The following is a 19,135-nucleotide window of genomic DNA, read 5'->3' on the forward strand; positions in this document are numbered from 1 at the left end:
CGACTGATCTGATCTGATCTGAATCCGGTAGGCTCTTCTTGGAGTATGAGTTCTGTGTCCCGTGGGTTGGAATAGAGGCTTTTAGGAGGCAAGCACTATGTCTAATTCCGTGATGGTCGCTAGTACTGGGAAGGCACACAGTAGGCCCTTTTTTTGGGGAATATAAGCCTTCTCTTCAAGAGGGGAACAGTTGGTAAAGTGGAAAGTTAGTGATAGGGTCTGATTTCGGTGCAGGTCCCAGCACAAGGCAGGCGCAGTGGGGACTCAGTTTGAAACCTCTGCATATCCCATTACACAGCGAGCACACAGTATTTCCCCTTAGGGTCTTGGGTCTGTTTTGGTCATCGTGTTTCCTGGGATCACATGGGGTTTGTTGGGGGCGGGGGGGCTGGGATGTGGATGTGATGGTGTGCACAGACTCCCAAGCAGAAGTAGTCTGTATCAGTGGGAAGGATGCAAACAGCACAACGAGGCTTGATTGGGTATTTTTATTGGGTCGGTGCTTCTAGCCCGCCTCCCATAAGGTCAGGATAGACTAGACTCGGCAAGCGGCCCCCGAAGCGGTACGTGTACTTGCGCCCCCCGCTCTTGCGCACGATGTCGCGGCGGTAGTAGTAGCGCAGACCTCGGCTCAGCTTCTCGTAATTCATGCCTGGCTTCCTCTTGCGCTCACCCCACAGCCGCGCCACCTAGGGAGGAGCCCAGGCTTAGTCCGAAAGGGCGGGAGAGGGTTGGGGAGGGCGGGGCTAGACGGTGGATGGGTGGGGCGGGGGCGGGGTTCCGGTCTGTCTGCAGAGGGGTTAGTCGGGGCGCAGCAGGCAGGAGATGAAGGCGAGGCTGGGGGCGGGGCCTAGCACTAGGCAAAGTGCTGATGGCGAACACGGGGAGACCTGGGCGGAACTTGGCGGGTCTGGGAAACTGACTTACCTCTTTCGGGTCGCACAGTTGGAACTCTCGGCTATTGCCGGTCCAGCGGATGCAGCTTCTACGCGCTCCGTCGTGGAGCAGCTCCAGGAGGAACTGCCACAGCTGAATGGGACCTGTAGTGTGGGGACAAGTGTACACTCAGGTTTCCTGGCCCCAGATGATGTCGCTTCGATGACCCAGGAATCCGGATCTGCTCCTCCTCGGAGACCAGCAAATCCTGATTCCTCCATCTAAGGGACCTAAGAATTGGCCTGGGGACCCAGGAGTCCAGAGACTCCTGTTGGAGATTTAGGATTTTGGCTGCCCCATCTCAGGGACCCAGGCATTCAGATCCTCATCTCTTTCTTCTCACCTAGGAGCCTAGGTCCTTGTCCCTTGCTCCCTAGAAACAATAGAAACTACTTGTGTCTTATTCCTCTCCTTACTAGGTACCCGGCAGTGAGGCCCCTCCCCCTCCTCTCTGGAGCGCCGCCAATTTCCTGGGTTCCGCCCCCTTAGCGCCTCCTTAGACACCCGCTTCGCTCCCATCCGACAAAGTCTCGCGGACCTCACCTCTGTGGTTAGTTTTGGGGTAACGAGCCAAGGTTGCGCGGTCCGACTGCTGGGTGGGTTCAGAGGAAGTGGTGAGATCTGAGCTCTGGTACTCTTTGGAAGAGCTGGTGCAATCCGTGTGCAGCCCTGAGTCCCAGGAGGTGGTACAGTCCGAAGCCTCAGGCCCGGCCCAAGGAAGGGTCGAGTCGGCACAGAGCTCCCCGCCGAGGCTCCTGCCCCAGCAGGTGGCGCCGTCGGGGCCGATAGAATAGTCCCAGCTGGTGGAGCTGGAGGCCACCCGGGCGCGCGACCACGAGTTGGTACTACCCGCGGAGGTGGTGTAATTCTGGCCAGTAGCCCCTTCGGAGCCGGTCCAGGTGGCGGGACCCGGGGCCTGGGAAACACCGCTGCAAGAGACGGTGCCGGAGCACGGCAGGTCTGTCCAGTCTCCCGGCCACGGAAGAGCTTGAGGGGCGGGCTCTGCGAGGACAAATGGACCCCAAGTGAGAGGAGCCCAGGTGTCCCGATCCCCGCTCCCCTCTGGAGTTCTGGGAGGCGAAGCTCTCAGCCCTGGCGTCTGGGACTCCAGGCTCCAGGATCTAGGTCATACCACCTTAAGGACACAGTGTCCCTCGTCCTAACCCCCTTCCCCTTCATAGATCGCGGAATCTAAACCTCTAGTCACAGTGGAGGACCCTAGTCCCCTCCTCCCCGCCCCGCCCTCCCCTTCCTCCCGCGCTTCTCCGTACACACTCACCCGCCCCCCATGCAGCTTCTGGGTACGGAGTAGAGCTCCAGTCTGGCTGTGGGAGCCCTGCAAGGAATAAGGTTGTAGCTGATTTAGGGAAGGGCGTGCACAGTGCCTGGAGACTCCCCTCAGCCACTCACCCAGTGGACTTTGTCAGGGACTGAGAGTTCTCAACCCCAGCTCCTACTCACTTAGACCTAGGACTCAGGACACTGGCCCCCTCCTCCTCCTCCTTCAACCTCTGCAGTTCAAGCCCATATCCCTCTCAGGGTTCAACTGCAGGAGAAGCATGCCCCCTTCCTCAGACCTAGGTGCCCAGCCTCACCTTCTTCCCCAGTGCCCAGAGGTCCCAGCCCACAGCCACCTTTCCAGCATGTGTCTTCTGTCAGTGTATCTGCTTGGACTGCCAGTTCAGGGATATAGAAGTTGAGTTCAGCTCCTTCTGCAGGCAGTGAAGTTAGACAGAGCCCCATCAGGTTCAGCGAAGGCCCCCACCTGCGTACCCACCGCACACACATTGTCACACCCCTGGGACCTACCCAGCCCTGACATCCTGTGCCCCAGAGGCACTTCCTGTGGTGATACTTCATCCCAGTTCCACAAGTCCATGGATGTCCGTTGTGAATGTACTGGGTCGGAAAAAACGGGGGGGTGCACAGGGTGAGCCGGTGACACTTAGGGACCCTGGAGTCTGAGCCCTATCCCTTGCTTCCCTCACAAGGAGGAGTCCAGGCCTCTGCTCCCTTCTTCCCCAGGGCCCTGAAATCTTGGCCTCCAGTGTCCTTTCCTCTCAGACCCAGGAGTGAGGGCTCCCAGACACCCAGCCAGACCCAGGAAACCAGGCCCCCAGACACCCGGTCTTCCAGCCCCCAGTTCATGGCTCACCTCTGGCAGGTCCTTCTGCCCCTGGTCGGGGGTCTCAGCCCCATTTCATACCATGCACCCCTCCCCTGGGGGCCTGAGCAGGGGGAGCGGATTTTCCAAGACGTCAGAGCTGGGGGTCGCAGTAGGGGTCGAGTTGCAGGGGCTGAGGCGTGGCCAAGCCATGTCACCCCCGCCCCACTCCTCTCTGGCCCCGGGGATGACCGCTGGCCTCCAGGGTAGCTTTAGGAGGCAGCTTTGGTTGTCCCGCTGCATGGCTGGCCTGGACTTGAACGGGAGCTTGGGAAACAGCAGGCTGGGTTGAGACCAGGGTGCAAGGGATGTTTCCGGGGTGACAAGAGCCGGGAGGGGGGTGGGGATTGGGGACTTGATCCTGCGACATGGGAGGTGGTGGGGGAAGCGGGCCAGGGGTCAGCTGGGCTGTGCCAGGCTTATCTTCAACAGGAAGGGGGATTTCCGGCCAGACCCCCGGTCGGTCGACAGACGTCACAATCGGCAGGGGCCCTGTGGGGGATAGGTGGGGGTAGATCGACCTGGGATCCTCCACCAGGCCCAGTTCCCCGCTTCCTAGGGCTTTGATGAGGACATTCTGGATGCTTCCAAGGACAGTAACAATGTAAACAATAACAGCAGTGATAGTAATAGCTGACATTTACTGGGGGCTCATTGCATACCACCAAACTATGGGCCTTTGTTTACTCCCCTTAAGAGGTAGGTATTAGTCTTATCCTGATTTTATGAAAGGGGAAATTGAAGATGACTCCCACTTTTCTTCATCTCCAGAATCTGCGCCCTTTCATGCTATAATAGTTCAGGACAAATGGGGAAAATTTGAGTAGGAACTGAATATGAGATATAGAATGGATCATTTTCTTCCATGTGACAATGCTATATAATATGAAATGCTATTTCTAAGAAACGAAGCTCTTTACAAACAACAAAGGCTCACAGCTATTTAGGAGTGAAGTGTTATGTCTGTAACTTTTCCAATGATTCAGCAAAACTAAACCAAAACATGTATACTTGCAACATATACATACACACATGCAATATTTGGAACATACAATTAGAAAATTATGTTAAGTTCCAATTTAGCTAAGTGTCTTGTATTTTTATTTTCTAAATCTGGCAACCCTACACCCTGGTTGCTTGACTTCAGAACCTATGTTGTTTCTATCCTGAAATATTGATAAATAGATATGTATCATTAAAAATAACCCCTTTAAGACTCACAGACTTAGAAAATGAACTTATGGTTGCTGGGGGCGGGTGTGGGGGAAGGAGTAGTCAGGGACTTTGGGAAGGTCATGTACACACTGCTATATTTAAAATGGATAACCAACAAAGACCTATTGTATAGCACATGGAACTCTGCTCAATGTTATGTGCCAGCCTGGATGGGAGTGGGGTTTGGGGGAAAATGAATATATGTATATGTATGGCCGAGTCCCTTTGCTGTTCACCTGAAACTACAAATTGTTTATCGACTATCCTCCAATACAAAAATTTTGTGTTAAAAAAAAATAACCTCTTTAATATGGACCTTTTCCAATATTCACCCAGTTTGATCATTAACCACTTGCCATTCTGGGGGGTGTGGGCACTGCCTTTCTGTGTTACACAGAGGAAACTGGGCCTCAAGAGGAAGAGCTACTCACTAGGTCACACAGTGGGTGGCTGGTGCTGGGACTGGACCCGGTGTTGGTTGAACCACAGAGCCCTCAGGAGTCATTGGTCCCTCCATCCATCTAACCCAGGGGTCTGAAAGGAATCTCGTATCTCCCATGCCCCACTAGGCCTGGGGCCTCCTCTCCCTGAAGCTGGTCTCTCTCCATGTCTTCCTGCCCTGGGTTGGTGTCCTCTGTTGTACCAGGCCTGACTCTTGGTTGTGGGATCTTAGTTCCCTGACCAGGGATTGAATCCTTGCCCCTGACAGTTAAAGTGTGGAATCCTAACCACTGGACCACCAGGGAAGTCCCCCAAGTCTCTTCTGGTGTCTCAGTCCCTCTCCATCTGTCTCCAAGTGTTCCTATCTCTCTCCCTACCTTCTTATCTGTTTCCATCTCTTTCCCTCTCTGGACTTTTCCCCCAACTCCTTCCTGTTGTACAGCCTCTGACCCACCCACTCTCTTTTCTTCCTCCCTCCCCACCCCTCAGTCTCTGCTCACTACATTCTCTCCTTTGTCCATCTCTCAACCCCATTGATTTTCTTCTCTCCTGGGACTTAAATGCATGTTTAAAACCCTCCTTTCTGGAATCGTTTGCATCTCCTCTCTTGCTTGCAGTGAATAGAAGGGGTTTAGGAGAAGGGAAGGGCTAGTGATGTGGGAATGGGGTTTGAGGATTCTGGAGCTGGGTGGTCCAGCCAGGTGGCAGGGGGCTGAAGGGCACTTCCTGTCATTGAAAGGAGGCCCTCACCCCTCTCACCAGACTGGAAAATGTGACGTCAGAGTGGGCAGTAAGGGAGGAAGACCGGAACAGAGGAAATCTGACACCTCTCCTGGGTGACTGGCTTCCCGAGAAACCTTGGTATTGTTTCTCCCCTCCCAATCTGGGGTTCTGATGGCTATGCCCCTGGGAGACCCTTGTCCCCTCCCTTTGGCTGGTCACTGCTCCAACCTCCTTCCTGGACCTGTTTTCTCTGAAGTGCAAATCTGTGATGCCAGTCCCCTGCCTGAGCTTTGTCTCAGCTTCTCACGGCTGGCTGCTGCCTTCAGGGTAAAGGCTAAGCTCTCAGTCTGGCATTCAAGGTCCCGCACGCACACTTACTTCTGACAGGCAGACAAGCTGGAGCTGGGAAACAGGAGCTGGGGAGAGACTTACAGACAGACAGAGAGGAGAGACTGAGACATTTAGAAAGAGGCAAGAAGCAGAGGGGGACTTAAGAGAAACAGGAGGAGGCATAAACATTCAAAGAGACAGCAGAAGTCGACCAGGTTTTGGCAGAGTGAAGAAACTGGAAAACAGTCTCAGAGACCTAAAGGGTGAGAACGGCAGAGACAAGGAGAGAGAATGATATTAATAGGAAGAGAATGAAATAGTTTCAGAAATGGCCAGTGCCTTCAGGAAGCCTTCCTGGATCCCTAGGGATGGTTCCCCATCCCAACCCTGATAACTCTGGGCTGTCATTGTCTGGCAATGGCCCTATCTCTGCCACTGAACCATTAGCTAGGAACACTGTTACCACTGTATCCACACACTGTCCTTGATGAAAGCGGATGAATGAATGGACGCCTGGAAAGCTCTGAGCTCCAGAAGGGCAGGGCCCAGAAGACCCACTACCTTGGTGCTGAGAACACAGGGTGGAGTCAGAAGACCACTGGTGTGAGCCTCCACTCGGCTTTGACCTTGCGCTAAGCCTCTACTTCCTCCTGTGAGGAATGGGCTGCACTCAGTGTACACTTAAAGAGGTTTCAAGAAGATCTAACGGGCAGGTAGCAGCGTTGAAAACGCCCATCTGCATGTTTATGTAAACTTTCAAGGCTCCCCACTGTCTCCAGAGTGGGGGATGCTAAACCCGGCTCTCCAAAGAGTGCTTCCAAGCCTAGCCAAGGATGGAAATGAACGTAAATTTATTGAAACTGGTATTGGGGAGGATGGGTGGGTAGACAGTTGAGGGTTTTCCAAAGAACTGTGGGGAGGAACCAGCGCCCGGCCGGATGGGAGCGGGTGCCTGGCCACAGACCCTATCTCAGGCCCAATTTCTTCTTCTCCTTCTGCTTCTTGCGCACCACGTCCAGGTTCCGGTCCTTCCACATGCTCTTGCGCAGCTTGATGGGGCGTGAGCCCACATACTTCCCTGTGGGAAGAGACGGTTCAAGGCCATGCTCAGACCAGATGCCTGCCATGCCCACTGACCCTAGGGGAGACCGCACTCACCGTTCATCTCACGCATGGCGCGCACATAGTCACTGGGGTCCTTAAAGCTGACAAAGCCATAACCCTTGGTCTTGCCTGTGCGCTTGTCGCGAATAACCTTAGCCTTAAGGAAGGATGGGAAGCGGCTGAAGGCTCGGGCCAAGATGTCATCGTTCACCTCGTTGCCCAGGTCCCCACAGAAGATCCGGAAGTCATCTGGGGTTGGGAGAGGGAAGATCAGAGGATACACATGTTGCAGCCCAGTGTCTGTCTTACTGAAATGATCCCACCTTCTCTGGGAGCACCCCCTGAGCCCTCTTCCCTCTGTATCCCAGCAGTCTCGACCTGAGGTCCTCTTAGTTATAACAGCCAACACTTGGGTAGTATTTACCCTGTGCTAGACTCTCTGCAAAGAGTCCATAAAGTTTTCACATACCTGGCATTCCCAACAGCCCCTTACACCAAGGCACAGAGAGGTCAAGTCACCTGCCCAAAGTTAATCAGCAAGCAGCAGAGCTGGGACAAGAACTCAGGCATCCATCTGGCTCCAGAGCCTTCACTTTCAACTAATGGCACTGCCCTGCCCCACCCCAGGGCCACCTCACCTACTCCCGTGATGAAGCCCCTACCTTTGTCATCACAGCGCTGGCCTGTCCTCTGAGCCCCCAGCATCCTTTGGTCTACTGAACACCTCTCCATGGACACTCCCTGGGCCCCTGACACCCACTGGTTCCCATAATGGCACCCCAGGACCGCAGACTTCGTCATTCCTCAACTCTGCCTCCTCTGCAAAGCCCTCTCTGATCCCCTTTGAGTCCCTGAAACCTGAACACACTGCCTGATTCTTCTCCAAGGTCAACTTCAGCTGCCATTTTTGGATATACCTCCTGAGCGGAGTCTGGTCTTGACCAAATGTGCTCAAGCTCAAAGAATCCCTTCCCCCACGAGCATATACTATTACTATCTTCTTGCTGGAAAATGAGGCTTGCAAGGCTGAGTGACTTGTCCAAGGTCACAGAATTAGGGTCTACCACCTAGCCACCTCTGGGCCAGTGCTGTATGGCTCTGGCCTGGGGTGGGCAGATGGTCCCAGGAAAAGAGGCAGAAGTAAAGGAATGGGGTGGGACTTAGGCCCCTTTCCTTGGCTACCACTGTGGTTGCCTCACAGCTTTGTTCAAGAGGGCACTCTTGAACAAGTTAGGTCACTCCAGGCAGAAGTAATCTGACAAACTTAAGAGGGTAGGACCGTCCATAAACCAACTGATCTGAACACTTCAAAAAACTATTATACCTGAGACAAAGCAGCGGGAGGGAGACATTCTCTTTAAAAGATAATCTAGTCACACAAAACTACACAAAACTGCATGCCTCCTGGTTTAGGGGAAAAACAGCTATAAGAAAATAGTTTGGAGACAACTGGGAAAATCACAGTACAAACAGAATAGGAGATAACACAGAGTTACTGTTAATTTTCTTAGATGTGTTAACCATGTAATGATATGAAAGAAAATATTACTTTTCTTAGGAGATGAATATTAAGGTTTTTAGGAGTGAAGTGATAACCTCATTTATAATTTACTTCACATGATTGAGCAAAAACCAAAAAAAGATACACATGGAGGGTTACAGTGAAGATAGCAAAATGTTAATTGCTGAATCTAGGTGGTTGATATATAGTTAACTGTGCAACTGTGAGAAATTTATTTCTCACAAAAAGTTAAAGAATGGTCTTTCTTCTTTAACAAGCCAGGCACCTCATGAATGAAATGGGCCAGAGGTCCTATGCACCAATCCCCTTTACCCAGTTCTGTTCAGTGACTAGGTGAGGGCCTGCCCCCTGAGCCACAGTCTGGCTCTCCAGGAGGCGGGCTAACAACACTGCTGCCCTACACTGAGGTGTGGAGCTGCCCGGCTCACCTTCCTTGGCTGAGCAGCACAGACCCTGCACTCGAGCCCACTCACCTGCATCCCACTCTAGCAGGCTGGGGTCCTCCCAGCTGCTCCCAGCTGCTGTGCGAATGCAGCGCTTCAGTTTCTCTGGTTTCCCTTTCTTCTTGTCCTCACTCAGAGGTTCCGGCACCTACAGAGGAAAGGAAGGGTGCAAAGGGCTAGATCTGAGTCTCTTGGGCCCATCTGCCCTCTTGAGGCTCTTCCATTTGGTCCCCCTAGTTCTCCTGTCTCCATAGTTAAAGCACAGGATACGCTTCCGGGTGTCAGGTGTATGTGTGTGTCTGCCTCCCTCTTCCCCATGTTCTCCCAAACCTTCCAATTTCCTGGGTCCCTCCTACCTCCACGGACAGAACATGACCTGTGTTTCTGTGTGGGGAAGCCCATGGGCTGCTGTCTGCCCATCCAGCCCTTTCTGTCCCCCACTACTCTGCTCCCTGCTTACCTCAAGAGCCATGAGGCCAGGGGGTGGTTCAGGCCGAGGTGGCCGGGGTCTCGGACGCAGGGACAGGAGCTCAGGAATGCGCAGTGGGGGCAGTAGGCCTCGCACAACTTCCAGTGGGAGGGGCAGGGGTTCAGGCTCAGGCAGAGGCATGGCCAGGGCCAGTGGCAGGCTGGGCCCAATGACTGCAGGGCCAGCTGGGGCGCCCCCGGCTCCCACCGCCACTGCTGCACTAGCCTCCTCCAGCCCAGCCGCTGCTGCCACCACAGCCTCTTCCTTCTCTTTCAGGCCCAACCCCAGGCCTAGGCCCAGCTCTCGGGGTGTTGCTGGCTCTTCCTGCGGGCAAAAGGAGGGCATGAGTGGGGCCAGATCACAGGCTCAGACCTCCCTCTCATCCTTATCCTGTACAACAGAGCAAGGGCACTGGGACCAGAGAGCAGGCAAGAGACACCAAGACAGGGAACAGTGTCTCTGTTCCTGTCAGACCAACACAGGGATAGAGAAACAGGCAGAGAGACAAACACACGGACCAATAAATAAATACAGAAAAAGAGAGGGACAATCAAAGGAAAAATAGAGACACACACAGAGAAATGCACCTACAATTTGTGTTTTCTCTCTAAACTTCCCTCAAAAAAAAAAAGCAAAAAACAGAATGATATGGCCACAGGAAGAAACAGGGAAAGACAGAGGCAGAGACATGTAAAGCCGGGGAAAGGCAGACTTGGTGGACACAGCTCATTAGGCCAGGATGAGTCTCTCTGTCCACCACACCTGACCCTCAGTTCCCTGACCAACTCACCAGAGGAGGCCTCAGCGCAGCCATGGAGCCCAAGGGCGGTCCGGGGGCCCGAGCCATTGGTGGCAGCATCATAGGTGGTCCAGGGGGCCCAGGCAGCGGGGGGCCCACGAGGGCCTGGTGAGGGGGCCGCAAGGCCATAGGGCGGGGCCCAGCTGCTGCAGAGGTAAGAGCAGAATCTGTCAGGGTGTTAGTGGGGGAGTTGGAGGACTTGGGGAGGAGTTATGTGGCAGGGATGATGACCTTGGCCCCCTCACCTGCTCTCTGCAGCACGTGAGGGACGAAGGCTGGACGCAGAATAGTGGCACTCTGGGGGGCCACAGCTGTGGGAGAGATGAGGGTGTGTGTCAAGGGGGACTGGGGCACTCAGGGCAAGGTATGTGCCTGTGGGTGCTCTGAGCACCCAAGAAATTCTGCCGAAGAGCCTGGGGAACCCTCTGGGAGATGTGGGGTCCTTTTCATTTGTTCATTCAGCAAAACACTTACCACTGATGATCTCCTCTGGGCCGGGCCCTGTCCTGGGCAATGCTAGGGGCACACCTAAAGACCACAGGCCCTACGGGAGCTCCTGGTCCAGAGCAGGAAAGAACATACTCATCACCAGAGTGACAGCCAGAGTGATCAGGGCCGGGATGGGGGAAGCCCAGGCAGGGTGACTGAGGCTGGCAGTAGGGAGCTCAGAAGAGGGACATCAGGGGGACTAGAGAAGGCTTCTGGCAGAAAGGGATCTGTAAGCTGAGACCCAAAAGATAATGAAGAGCTAGTAATGCAAAGGCTAAGTTTGGAAATATTACTGGCAAGGAGAATGCTTATAAACCAAAACCTTTCCCTCTTTAGTTTAGCCTGATTCCAACAGGGGAAGTCAGGAGCTGAAGAGCATCATAAGAGGATGGTCAAGCGGTCAGTAGGCATCCAAGCATAGTCTTGGTGGCTGAAAGACTGTTTCAGTGGTTGTTCTCTGGAGGGCACTAGGGTGCCACAGCAGGGCTGGAAGCTGGGCAGGGTGACTAGGTCAGATGTGCACTTTCATTAAAACCATATAGGAGATACTAAACCTCAGATATCAGGTAAAAGAGTCTATCAGGATTTAAGTGACACAATTAACAAGTTTGATCTAATGAGATGACACCAGAACATTACAGAACACATATCCTTTTCCTACAAGTAAGGAAGTTAATGTCACAAAAATTGACTGTTTGTATAAGTCATCTCAACAACATGAAGTAAGAGTGTCCTGTGGAGACAATATATTTTAGTTAGCTAGATTTTGGTTTAGTTGATAGGTTTGGAAGGTTAAAAGTTGGGTGACAATGAGCAGGAGAGGGAAGGGACCTCAACAAGAGCCTTGCTGGCAAATCCCAGCAATGTCTGGGGCTCCAGGGAAGGAAATGGGGATCTCTCTCCACAAGGGGCTGGCTGATGTAAGGTCTTGATTGTCAGGTGAGGACCATAGGTGCTTGTCTGATGGTCTGGTTTGTTCATCCCATCAACAGAGAACATGTAATGCTTACAAGATGGTAGGCAGCCTCACAGATGTTATATTTTAGAGAAAGCAAAAGATGGTAATCATAATAAACAAGTAAGTTGTATAACTTGTTATAAGGCTATATAGCTTTGTAGCACATGAAGTGCTATGAAGAAATAGCAAAGAATATGGATTAGGAGTCACAAGAAAGGGGCTGGTTTGCAATGACCCAGTAAATAAGGCCAAATCAACGAAGTACATGATTAGGTTTATGCTTTAGAAAGACAATGATATCTTGGGGATGAAATGGAGAGGGTGAAGTAGTCAAAACAAAAGTGCTTGGTGAAATGTGGGATTCTCTGGCCTCAGACCTACCTGCTCGCCGCAGGAACATGGCTTCTCGAGCCTCTGGACTGTCCAGGTGACTCCGATCACCAGGGCCAAAGCCAACTGTTGGGAGGGGAGTGATGAGGATGGGGGGGAGGGGAGGAGAGTCCCAGGCTTCCCTTTTTACCACCCTGCTTCCCTCGTCCCACCACTCCTTACTTACCTGGACCCACAAAAGGCGGGCCACCCACCATGGGAGGAACCACTGTGGCTGCAGCGGCTGCTCGGGCCTCCAGAGTCTGTTGGACCTGTGGGATGGGGGTTGGGGTGAAGGGTCTGACTCAGTGCCCCCAAGCTGCCTGGCAGGCTCACCTGGGAACCAAGGGTTTTGTTCTTTGCACTGTGTGGCTATCTCTCAAACTTTAGGTCTCAGCTAAAACATCACTTTTCAGAAAGGCTTCTGGGATCACACTAGCTCAAGGTGTCCTTAGTCCCTCCCTGGTGCAACTTCTTTCATCATCCTGCTTCACCTTCCCCAAAGCATTCAGCACTACCTGAAATTATGTCCAGCTTGGCCTCCTCATCTCCCATGCCACCACCCTGCTCCAAGCCACCATTATCTCTTGCCTAGAGTATGATGGTAGCCTCTTCCTCAGACTGCTTGATTCTGCCCTGGACCCCTATAACCTGTCTTCTAAACACAACCAAAGTGACCCTGGTGACATCTAAATTGGACCATATCACCCCATTGCTCAAAATCCTTCAACTGCTTCTCATCCCAGAGTAAAAACCAAGGTCCTTATGGTGATCCACAAGGTCCTACTAGATCTGTCTCTATCAGCTCTCTGTCCATATCTCCTCCTATCCTCTCCCTTGCTCAATCCATTCCAGCCACCCTGTTGTCCCTGCTGGTCCTTGAACATGTCAGGTATGCACCTACCTCACAGCCTTTGCAGAGCAACAGTTGTCTGGGAATACTCTTCTCCCAGATATCTGCACAGTTCCCTCCATCATGCTCTTTATATTTTTGCTTACATATCACCTCCTCAGAAAGGTCTTCCCTGACCATGCTGATAAAATTCTGCCCTTCTGAATCTACTTTAATCTGTCTCTCCACAGTAAAACAGAAACTCCAAAAAGGTAGTGAATGTTTATCTGTTTCATTCTCTGCTATATGTTTAGGGCCTAGATTAGCACCTGGCGCAGAAGAGGGACCTGAAAATTATTTGTCGAGAGAATGAACAAGTTTCATTTACTTGTTCACTTTTTGGTAATCTCTTTCTTCACTAGTCACATATAGTTAAATATGGAGAACTTGAATGTGATTAATGAGTCTGAGGAACTATGTAACTCTAATATGAATTTTAAATAAATACAGAACATTTTCATCATTGCATTAAGTTCTACTGGCCATCATGATCTAGAATAAAAGCATGCAAAGGGCAGAATTATTGTCTCAGTCGTTACTGAGTCCTCAGTGCCTGACACCTAAAATATTTGTCATGCTAATTAATCAACAAGCCAGCATCTCAAAAGCTCTCTGTATACAAACGTGTGTCTGGGGCATTGTGCTCTCTTCTATGCCTTATTTCAGCCGTACCTGCTGGTATGTGTTGGTCGCGATAATTGGGCGGATCACAGGAGCTGCTGGGACTTGCATCGCTTCAACCGTGGGGACTGTGGGCACCGCAGGCACGGCAGTTGGGATTCCTGTTACGGGAGCCCCCAGAACTTCCTGCTCAAACCTGGGAAGGCAGGACAGACACCACAGCTCAGGACCTTGCACCAATTCTGAAACGGTGGGTATATCGCGACAGCGCCTTCACCCCTGCCAACCTCTCCTCCTTAACCCTCGTCCCCACAATTCCGAAAGTCCCATTTCCCCAAGACAGAACTATATATCGAGTCTATCGTGGCCTGGAGGCTCTAGGGCTCGACGACTCTGACTCTAGGACGGCTTTTATAGCTCCCTATCGCGGGCCTTACAGGGCCATCTCCGCCTCCATCTCCTTCAAGCGTTCCTCGCCGCTCTTTCCAGGGATGCCGGCACCAGGACCCGGAACCACGGGTCCTCCTGCACCCGGCAGGCCCGGGGCTGGCCCCGCTCCGGCCATTGCTGCTGCCGTCACTGTCTCCGGTACTACCGCCTTAGCTCTGTGGCCTCCGCCGGTTCCGCTGTATACTCTCTGGCTACGTCAGGGTGGGCGCCCGCGGATGACATATAAGCGAAAGCGACGGGCGCCGATACATGACGTCATGCGCCAACAGGGCTGGCCTTTGGAGTGAGAGCCAATGAGAACCTGGCCACACCCAGAGAGCCCGCCCCCAAGGAGAACTATAGGCCAGTCAGAGTGCCGGAGAAAGGAGTCAACGGAAGAAACTGCGTTTAGGGGCGTGCAACCCAGAGAGACGGCCACGCCTTCATGGGGGAACACGGCCCGCCCCTAAAGTGAAATCTTGGCCTTTGAGAACTCTGGGAAGTTCGGAGGTTCCTCCCGTGCCACTGCGAGACCCGTTCCGGAAATTTTAAAACACAGGGACATCCCAGTCACCCCAGTGCAGGATGGGGTTGGAGACAGCTGGAAGCCGTGGTCGTCCACTTTCGGACATGCTACCAGTGAGTTCCAGAAAAACCAGGACCATGATGTGGGAATTTCAGAGGAGGCGCCTGACCCAGGCTTCCTGGAGGAGGAGGTGACACCTGAAGATTTCTGCTAGATAAAATGAGTATAGAGACTCTGGGTAGGAGGAATAGTTCATGCAAAGGCCAAGGGACGGTAGTCAAATATGTCAACTCAGAAGGTCACGTGTATAGGTCTGTTGTTTGTGCTTCCTTGAGACACAGCTCTCTTTCTCTCTTTTTTTAGTCCTCAAGATGTTTTATGAATATTTTCAAAACTACACAATAGTAGAGAGAATAATATAACGGACATCCACGTCCCTCTCAAGAATTTACTAAAATTTTATCCTTCTTGTTTTGTCTATACATTTTTTCGGTTTACATTATAGCAAATTGAAGACATCTGTCAATTCGCCTGTACTTGCTTCATAATGTATAACAGATAAGATGTCTATTAAATAAGGAGTATTTAAAAGAAAAAAATACCATGTTCACATACAGGAAACTGTTCTATTATCTTACACCTACATTGCGTTCTATTTTCCCTGACTCAAAATGTCATTATATTACAATAGTATTGTAAAAATCAGGATCCAAGTAAGCCCCACATTTCATGTGGTCAGTGGGTCAGTCTCCTTCACCCCCCATCCCACCCCTTAAAACTTAATTTTACTGCCTGCCTTGGTTCCTTGAAGTTCGAGTTTGAATTAGCATAAATGAGAGATTTGTTAAAATAGTTTGGTTGCTTCTGTGCTGGAGATATTATAAGAAGAGAATAAGATACCTTAAAAATTATTAACCAGAGTCCGTACTTTATTCAGTTTTCCTAGTGTTTACCTTATCTGTTTTCTGTTCACGCATTCTATCCAGGATAACACGTAACATATAGTTGTCATGTTTCCTTAAGCTCTTCTTGCCAGTGACAATTTCTCTTTCTTTTTTCATGACTTTGATAGTTTTGAGGAGTACTGGTCATGTATTTTGTAGAATATTTCACATTTGGGACCTCTCTGATGTTTTTCTCATTATTAGGCTGAGGTTATATTTTTTTGAGGGGCGGGGGGAGACCACAGAGGTAAAGTGTAATTCTTATCATATCAAGGGTACATACTGTCAACATGAATTATTATTAATTTTCATCTCCTGAGGTAGCACTTGTCAGGCCTCTACTATAAAGTTACTTAAAAAAAAAAAAAAGAAACCTCCCTTTTCAACTCTCTTGCAATGTTGATGGCAATGTAAAGTGATACAGCTACTACAGAAGACAGTATGAAGATTCCTTAAAAAAAAACTAGGAATAAAACTACCATATGACCCAACAATCCCACTACTTGGCATGTATCCTGAGTAAACCATAATTGAAAAAGATACATGTACCCCAATGTTCATTGTAGCACTATTTACAATAGCTAGGACATGGAAGCAACCGAGATATCCATCAACAGATGAATAGATAAACAAGCTGTGGTATATATATATAATAGAATATTATTCAGCCATGAAAAGGAACACATTTGAGTCAGTTCTATGAGTTGGATGAACCTAGTGCCTATTAGGCAGAGGGAAATAAGAAAAGAGGAAAACAAATATATTGACATATATATATATATATATATATATATAATCTAAAAAAATGGTACTGATGAATCTATTTGCTGGGCAAGAATAGAGACTTGGACCTAGAGAACAGACTTGCTGACATTCGGGGGGAGGGGAAGGAGAGAGTGTGACGAATGGAGAAAGTAGCATGGAAACATAAACACTACCAAGACAGCCAGTGGGAATTTGCTGTGTGACTCAGGGAACTCAAACCGGGGCTCTGTGACAACCTAGAGCAGTGGGATGGGGTGAAAGGAGGGAGGGAAGTTCAAGAGGAAGGGGACATATGTATAACTGTGTATGATTCACCAGAAACCAACACAGTATTGTAAAGCAATTATCCTTCAATTAAAACAAAAACAAAACAAAAAACCTTTTCAAGCTCTTTTTCTTGCATAGGGGATGTCTAGTCTACCCCCTTCATTTAATTAGTAAATCATTTGTATCAGTATGGACTCATGGATATCTTATACTTTTGGTTATTATTCAATACTTATTTTGTTGCTCAAATTGTTTCAGCTTTTAAGTCTTTTTTTTTTTTAACCGAAAAATGTCCTTCTCTTTATCTTCCTCATTTTTTCTTTTCTTTCTCCCCCAGATCCTCTCTCTCTTTTTCCCCTATTTGTTGGAGAAACTGATCACTTGTCCTGTTGGATTTCTCATATTTTGGGTTTAACTGATTACATTGTTTCACTTGTTCCTCTCCCTTTCTTGACAGAAGCTTAGATTTAGATTTAATTTTGTAAAAGAATGCTTAAGAGGTAGTGCTGTTATAAAGTAGCCATTGAATCCTACATGTAGCTCAGTCCGGTAAAGAATCTACCTGCAATGCATGAGACCCAGGTTTGATCCCTGGATTGGGAAAATCCCCTGAAGGAAATGGCTACCCACTCCAGTATTCTTGCCTGGAGAATCCCATGGAGGAGCCTGGCAAGTTACAGTCCATGGGGTCGCAAGAGTTGGACATGACTTAGTGGCTAAAGCACCACCACTGTCCTGTCAGGAGTGGGTGGTGTCTGGTTGTCCTGCTTCAGTGATGCCAAGATTGATCAGCAGTGTCATCCTGTTCATCCATTTAAAAAAGCTCAATCAGCCCTTCCAGTCCTTCCATTAAGTTTTAGCAGCACTTGATCATCATCACCTGTATCTATTACGCCATTAATGTATTGAAGATAGTGGTTTTCAAATTTTATTATTCTGAAATCATTAGTGACTTTTATAAACTTCCTCTTTTCAGAACTTTGGTTACTTTTTCACAAACAGGAAGGAAGACAGAAAATGTCTGATTCTTTCCCTATTTTATGGGAGGGAGGGAAGAAATGAGTTGGTTACCTAGCACCCTTCAAAGGACCAATGAGGTATATGTGTATGAATATCAATATAAACTTACATTTTCAAACATATGTATGTGCTTCAAGTCATTCTAATTGCTGCTCAAAATGTCCCATCTTTAGCCAATATGTATGGATACACAGATGCAAAATTTTCCATACAATTTTAAATGGTTTACTCAACTATTTGAATCTTCCTAGAGTCAATCCAGAGAAGGCAATGGCACCCCACTCCAGTACTCTTGCCTGGAAAATCCCATGGACAGAGGAGCCTGGTAGGCTGCAGGCCATGGGGTCGCTAAGAGTCAGACACGACTGAGTGACTTCCCTTCCACTTTCCACTTTCACGCATTGGAGAAGGAAATGGCAACCCACTTGTGTTCTTGCCTGGAGAATCCCAGGGATGGGGGAGCCTGGTGGGCTGCCATCTATGGGGTTGCACAGAGTCGGACACGACTGAAATGACTTAGCAGCAGCAGCAGAGTCAATCCATGGACCATGGCTGGGGTAAGGACTCCTGCTCTTCTATGTATAAACTGATTTCCTATCAGTCAAGGATGTTTTCATTTAAATGCAAGCCAGATTCCTTTGGGTATGATATATAAAAATAACTATAAAGGTTAGCTGTATACTTTCAAAAGATCTTGACCCTGTGTACTATTGCATTATGTGTTTAGTTCACGTTTGATTTAATGTGGTTTTTATGAGATTTGTTATAGAATTTCTTTTCTTTTTAATAACTAGTAGCTTTGGCTTATCTTTCATATGCCAAGGAAAAACCATTACAATTTTTTTAGTACATAAATCAATATGGAACCATGTTGAGTATTGTTTTGGAATACATATATTTAGATACCTATCTTTCCAAAACATGACTCCTCCTTTTCTTTCATTCTGTTCATTTTCCTACTGATGTAACAAAGATTTACTAAATACACAGGCTGGAAGTGCAATTCATTGACCCCTAGGACAACTGCTTTTCCTTGTCCTGGCTGTGAGCATGATGTGGATCTTGGAAAATGGGGACTCAATGGTCTGTTTTGAAATTTCACTTGGGAAATTGTTGTTGAAAGATAATGGCAGGCAGCCAGGCCAGCCACAGCCAGTATGTGTGACCTTTGTAAACGATCGCCTCAAGAATCCACAAAAAGTTGCATGGACTGTAGTGCAAACTACTGCAATTAATGCTTCAAAATTTATCATCCTTCTGGGTACTGTAAAAGCACAGCGTGAGTATGTAGGCCCAACTACAAATTTTAGATTCAAGATAAGTTTCTATTAAGATAGAGTATTAAACTTAATGGGCTTGCCTGATGGCTCGGAGGTAAAGAATCCACCTGCAATGCAGGAGACTTGGGTTCATCCCTGGGTCTGGAAGATCTCCTGGGGAATGAAACGGCAACCCACTTGAGTATTCTTGCCTAGGAAATCCCATGAACAAGAGAAGCCTGGTGGGCTACAGTCCATGGGGTCGAAAAGAATCGGACATGACTTAGTGATTAAGAATCAACAACCTCTTCATATTGACTTCTGAGTCCTTTGACTCAATCCCAGTAGTTTTAGAGTACTTCCTTGCTGCTGGCACAAATGCTTCATACTCGTTTTGCACATTTCTTTCCCCAGACTAGAATCAGTTATTTCCCCAAGGATCCTTGGTTC

The 19,135-nt window shown here is 49.4% G+C and overlaps 2 protein-coding genes across 5 annotated transcripts; both read right to left on the reverse strand.

Moving 5' to 3' along the window:
• Nucleotides 1-473: 473 nt before the first annotated feature.
• ETV2 (ETS variant 2) lies at nt 474-3,248 on the reverse strand. The gene is made up of 6 exons (XM_027514420.1): nt 2,746-3,248; nt 2,571-2,648; nt 2,216-2,293; nt 1,480-1,938; nt 928-1,040; nt 474-689 (listed from the first exon to the last, which is right to left on the reverse strand). The coding sequence occupies exons 1-6, from the start codon at nt 2,813-2,815 to the stop codon at nt 489-491; spliced, it is 999 nt and encodes a 332-aa protein (XP_027370221.1). The 5' UTR covers nt 2,816-3,248; the 3' UTR covers nt 474-488.
• A 3,393-nt stretch (nt 3,249-6,641) lies between these two features.
• On the reverse strand, nt 6,642-14,134 carry RBM42 (RNA binding motif protein 42). Of its 4 annotated transcripts, none has more exons than XM_027514304.1 (10): nt 13,913-14,114; nt 13,527-13,671; nt 12,150-12,234; nt 11,975-12,049; nt 10,392-10,457; nt 10,138-10,313; nt 9,339-9,671; nt 8,909-9,026; nt 6,968-7,162; nt 6,642-6,887 (listed from the first exon to the last, which is right to left on the reverse strand). In XM_027514304.1, exons 1-10 carry the CDS (start codon nt 14,038-14,040, stop codon nt 6,775-6,777), a joined length of 1,434 nt encoding a protein of 477 aa, XP_027370105.1. In that variant the 5' UTR covers nt 14,041-14,114; the 3' UTR covers nt 6,642-6,774. The 4 variants fall into 4 exon arrangements, with proteins under 4 accessions (XP_027370105.1, XP_027370108.1, XP_027370106.1 ...); XM_027514305.1 differs by having other exon boundaries at nt 6,775-6,887; nt 10,138-10,292; nt 13,913-14,134; XM_027514307.1 differs by lacking the exon at nt 10,392-10,457 and having other exon boundaries at nt 6,644-6,887; nt 10,138-10,292; nt 13,913-14,134.
• Nucleotides 14,135-19,135: the final 5,001 nt, after the last annotated feature.

Source organism: Bos indicus x Bos taurus, chromosome 18, assembly GCF_003369695.1.
Source record: "Bos indicus x Bos taurus breed Angus x Brahman F1 hybrid chromosome 18, Bos_hybrid_MaternalHap_v2.0, whole genome shotgun sequence".
NCBI classification, from domain to species: Eukaryota; Metazoa; Chordata; class Mammalia; order Artiodactyla; family Bovidae; genus Bos; species Bos indicus x Bos taurus.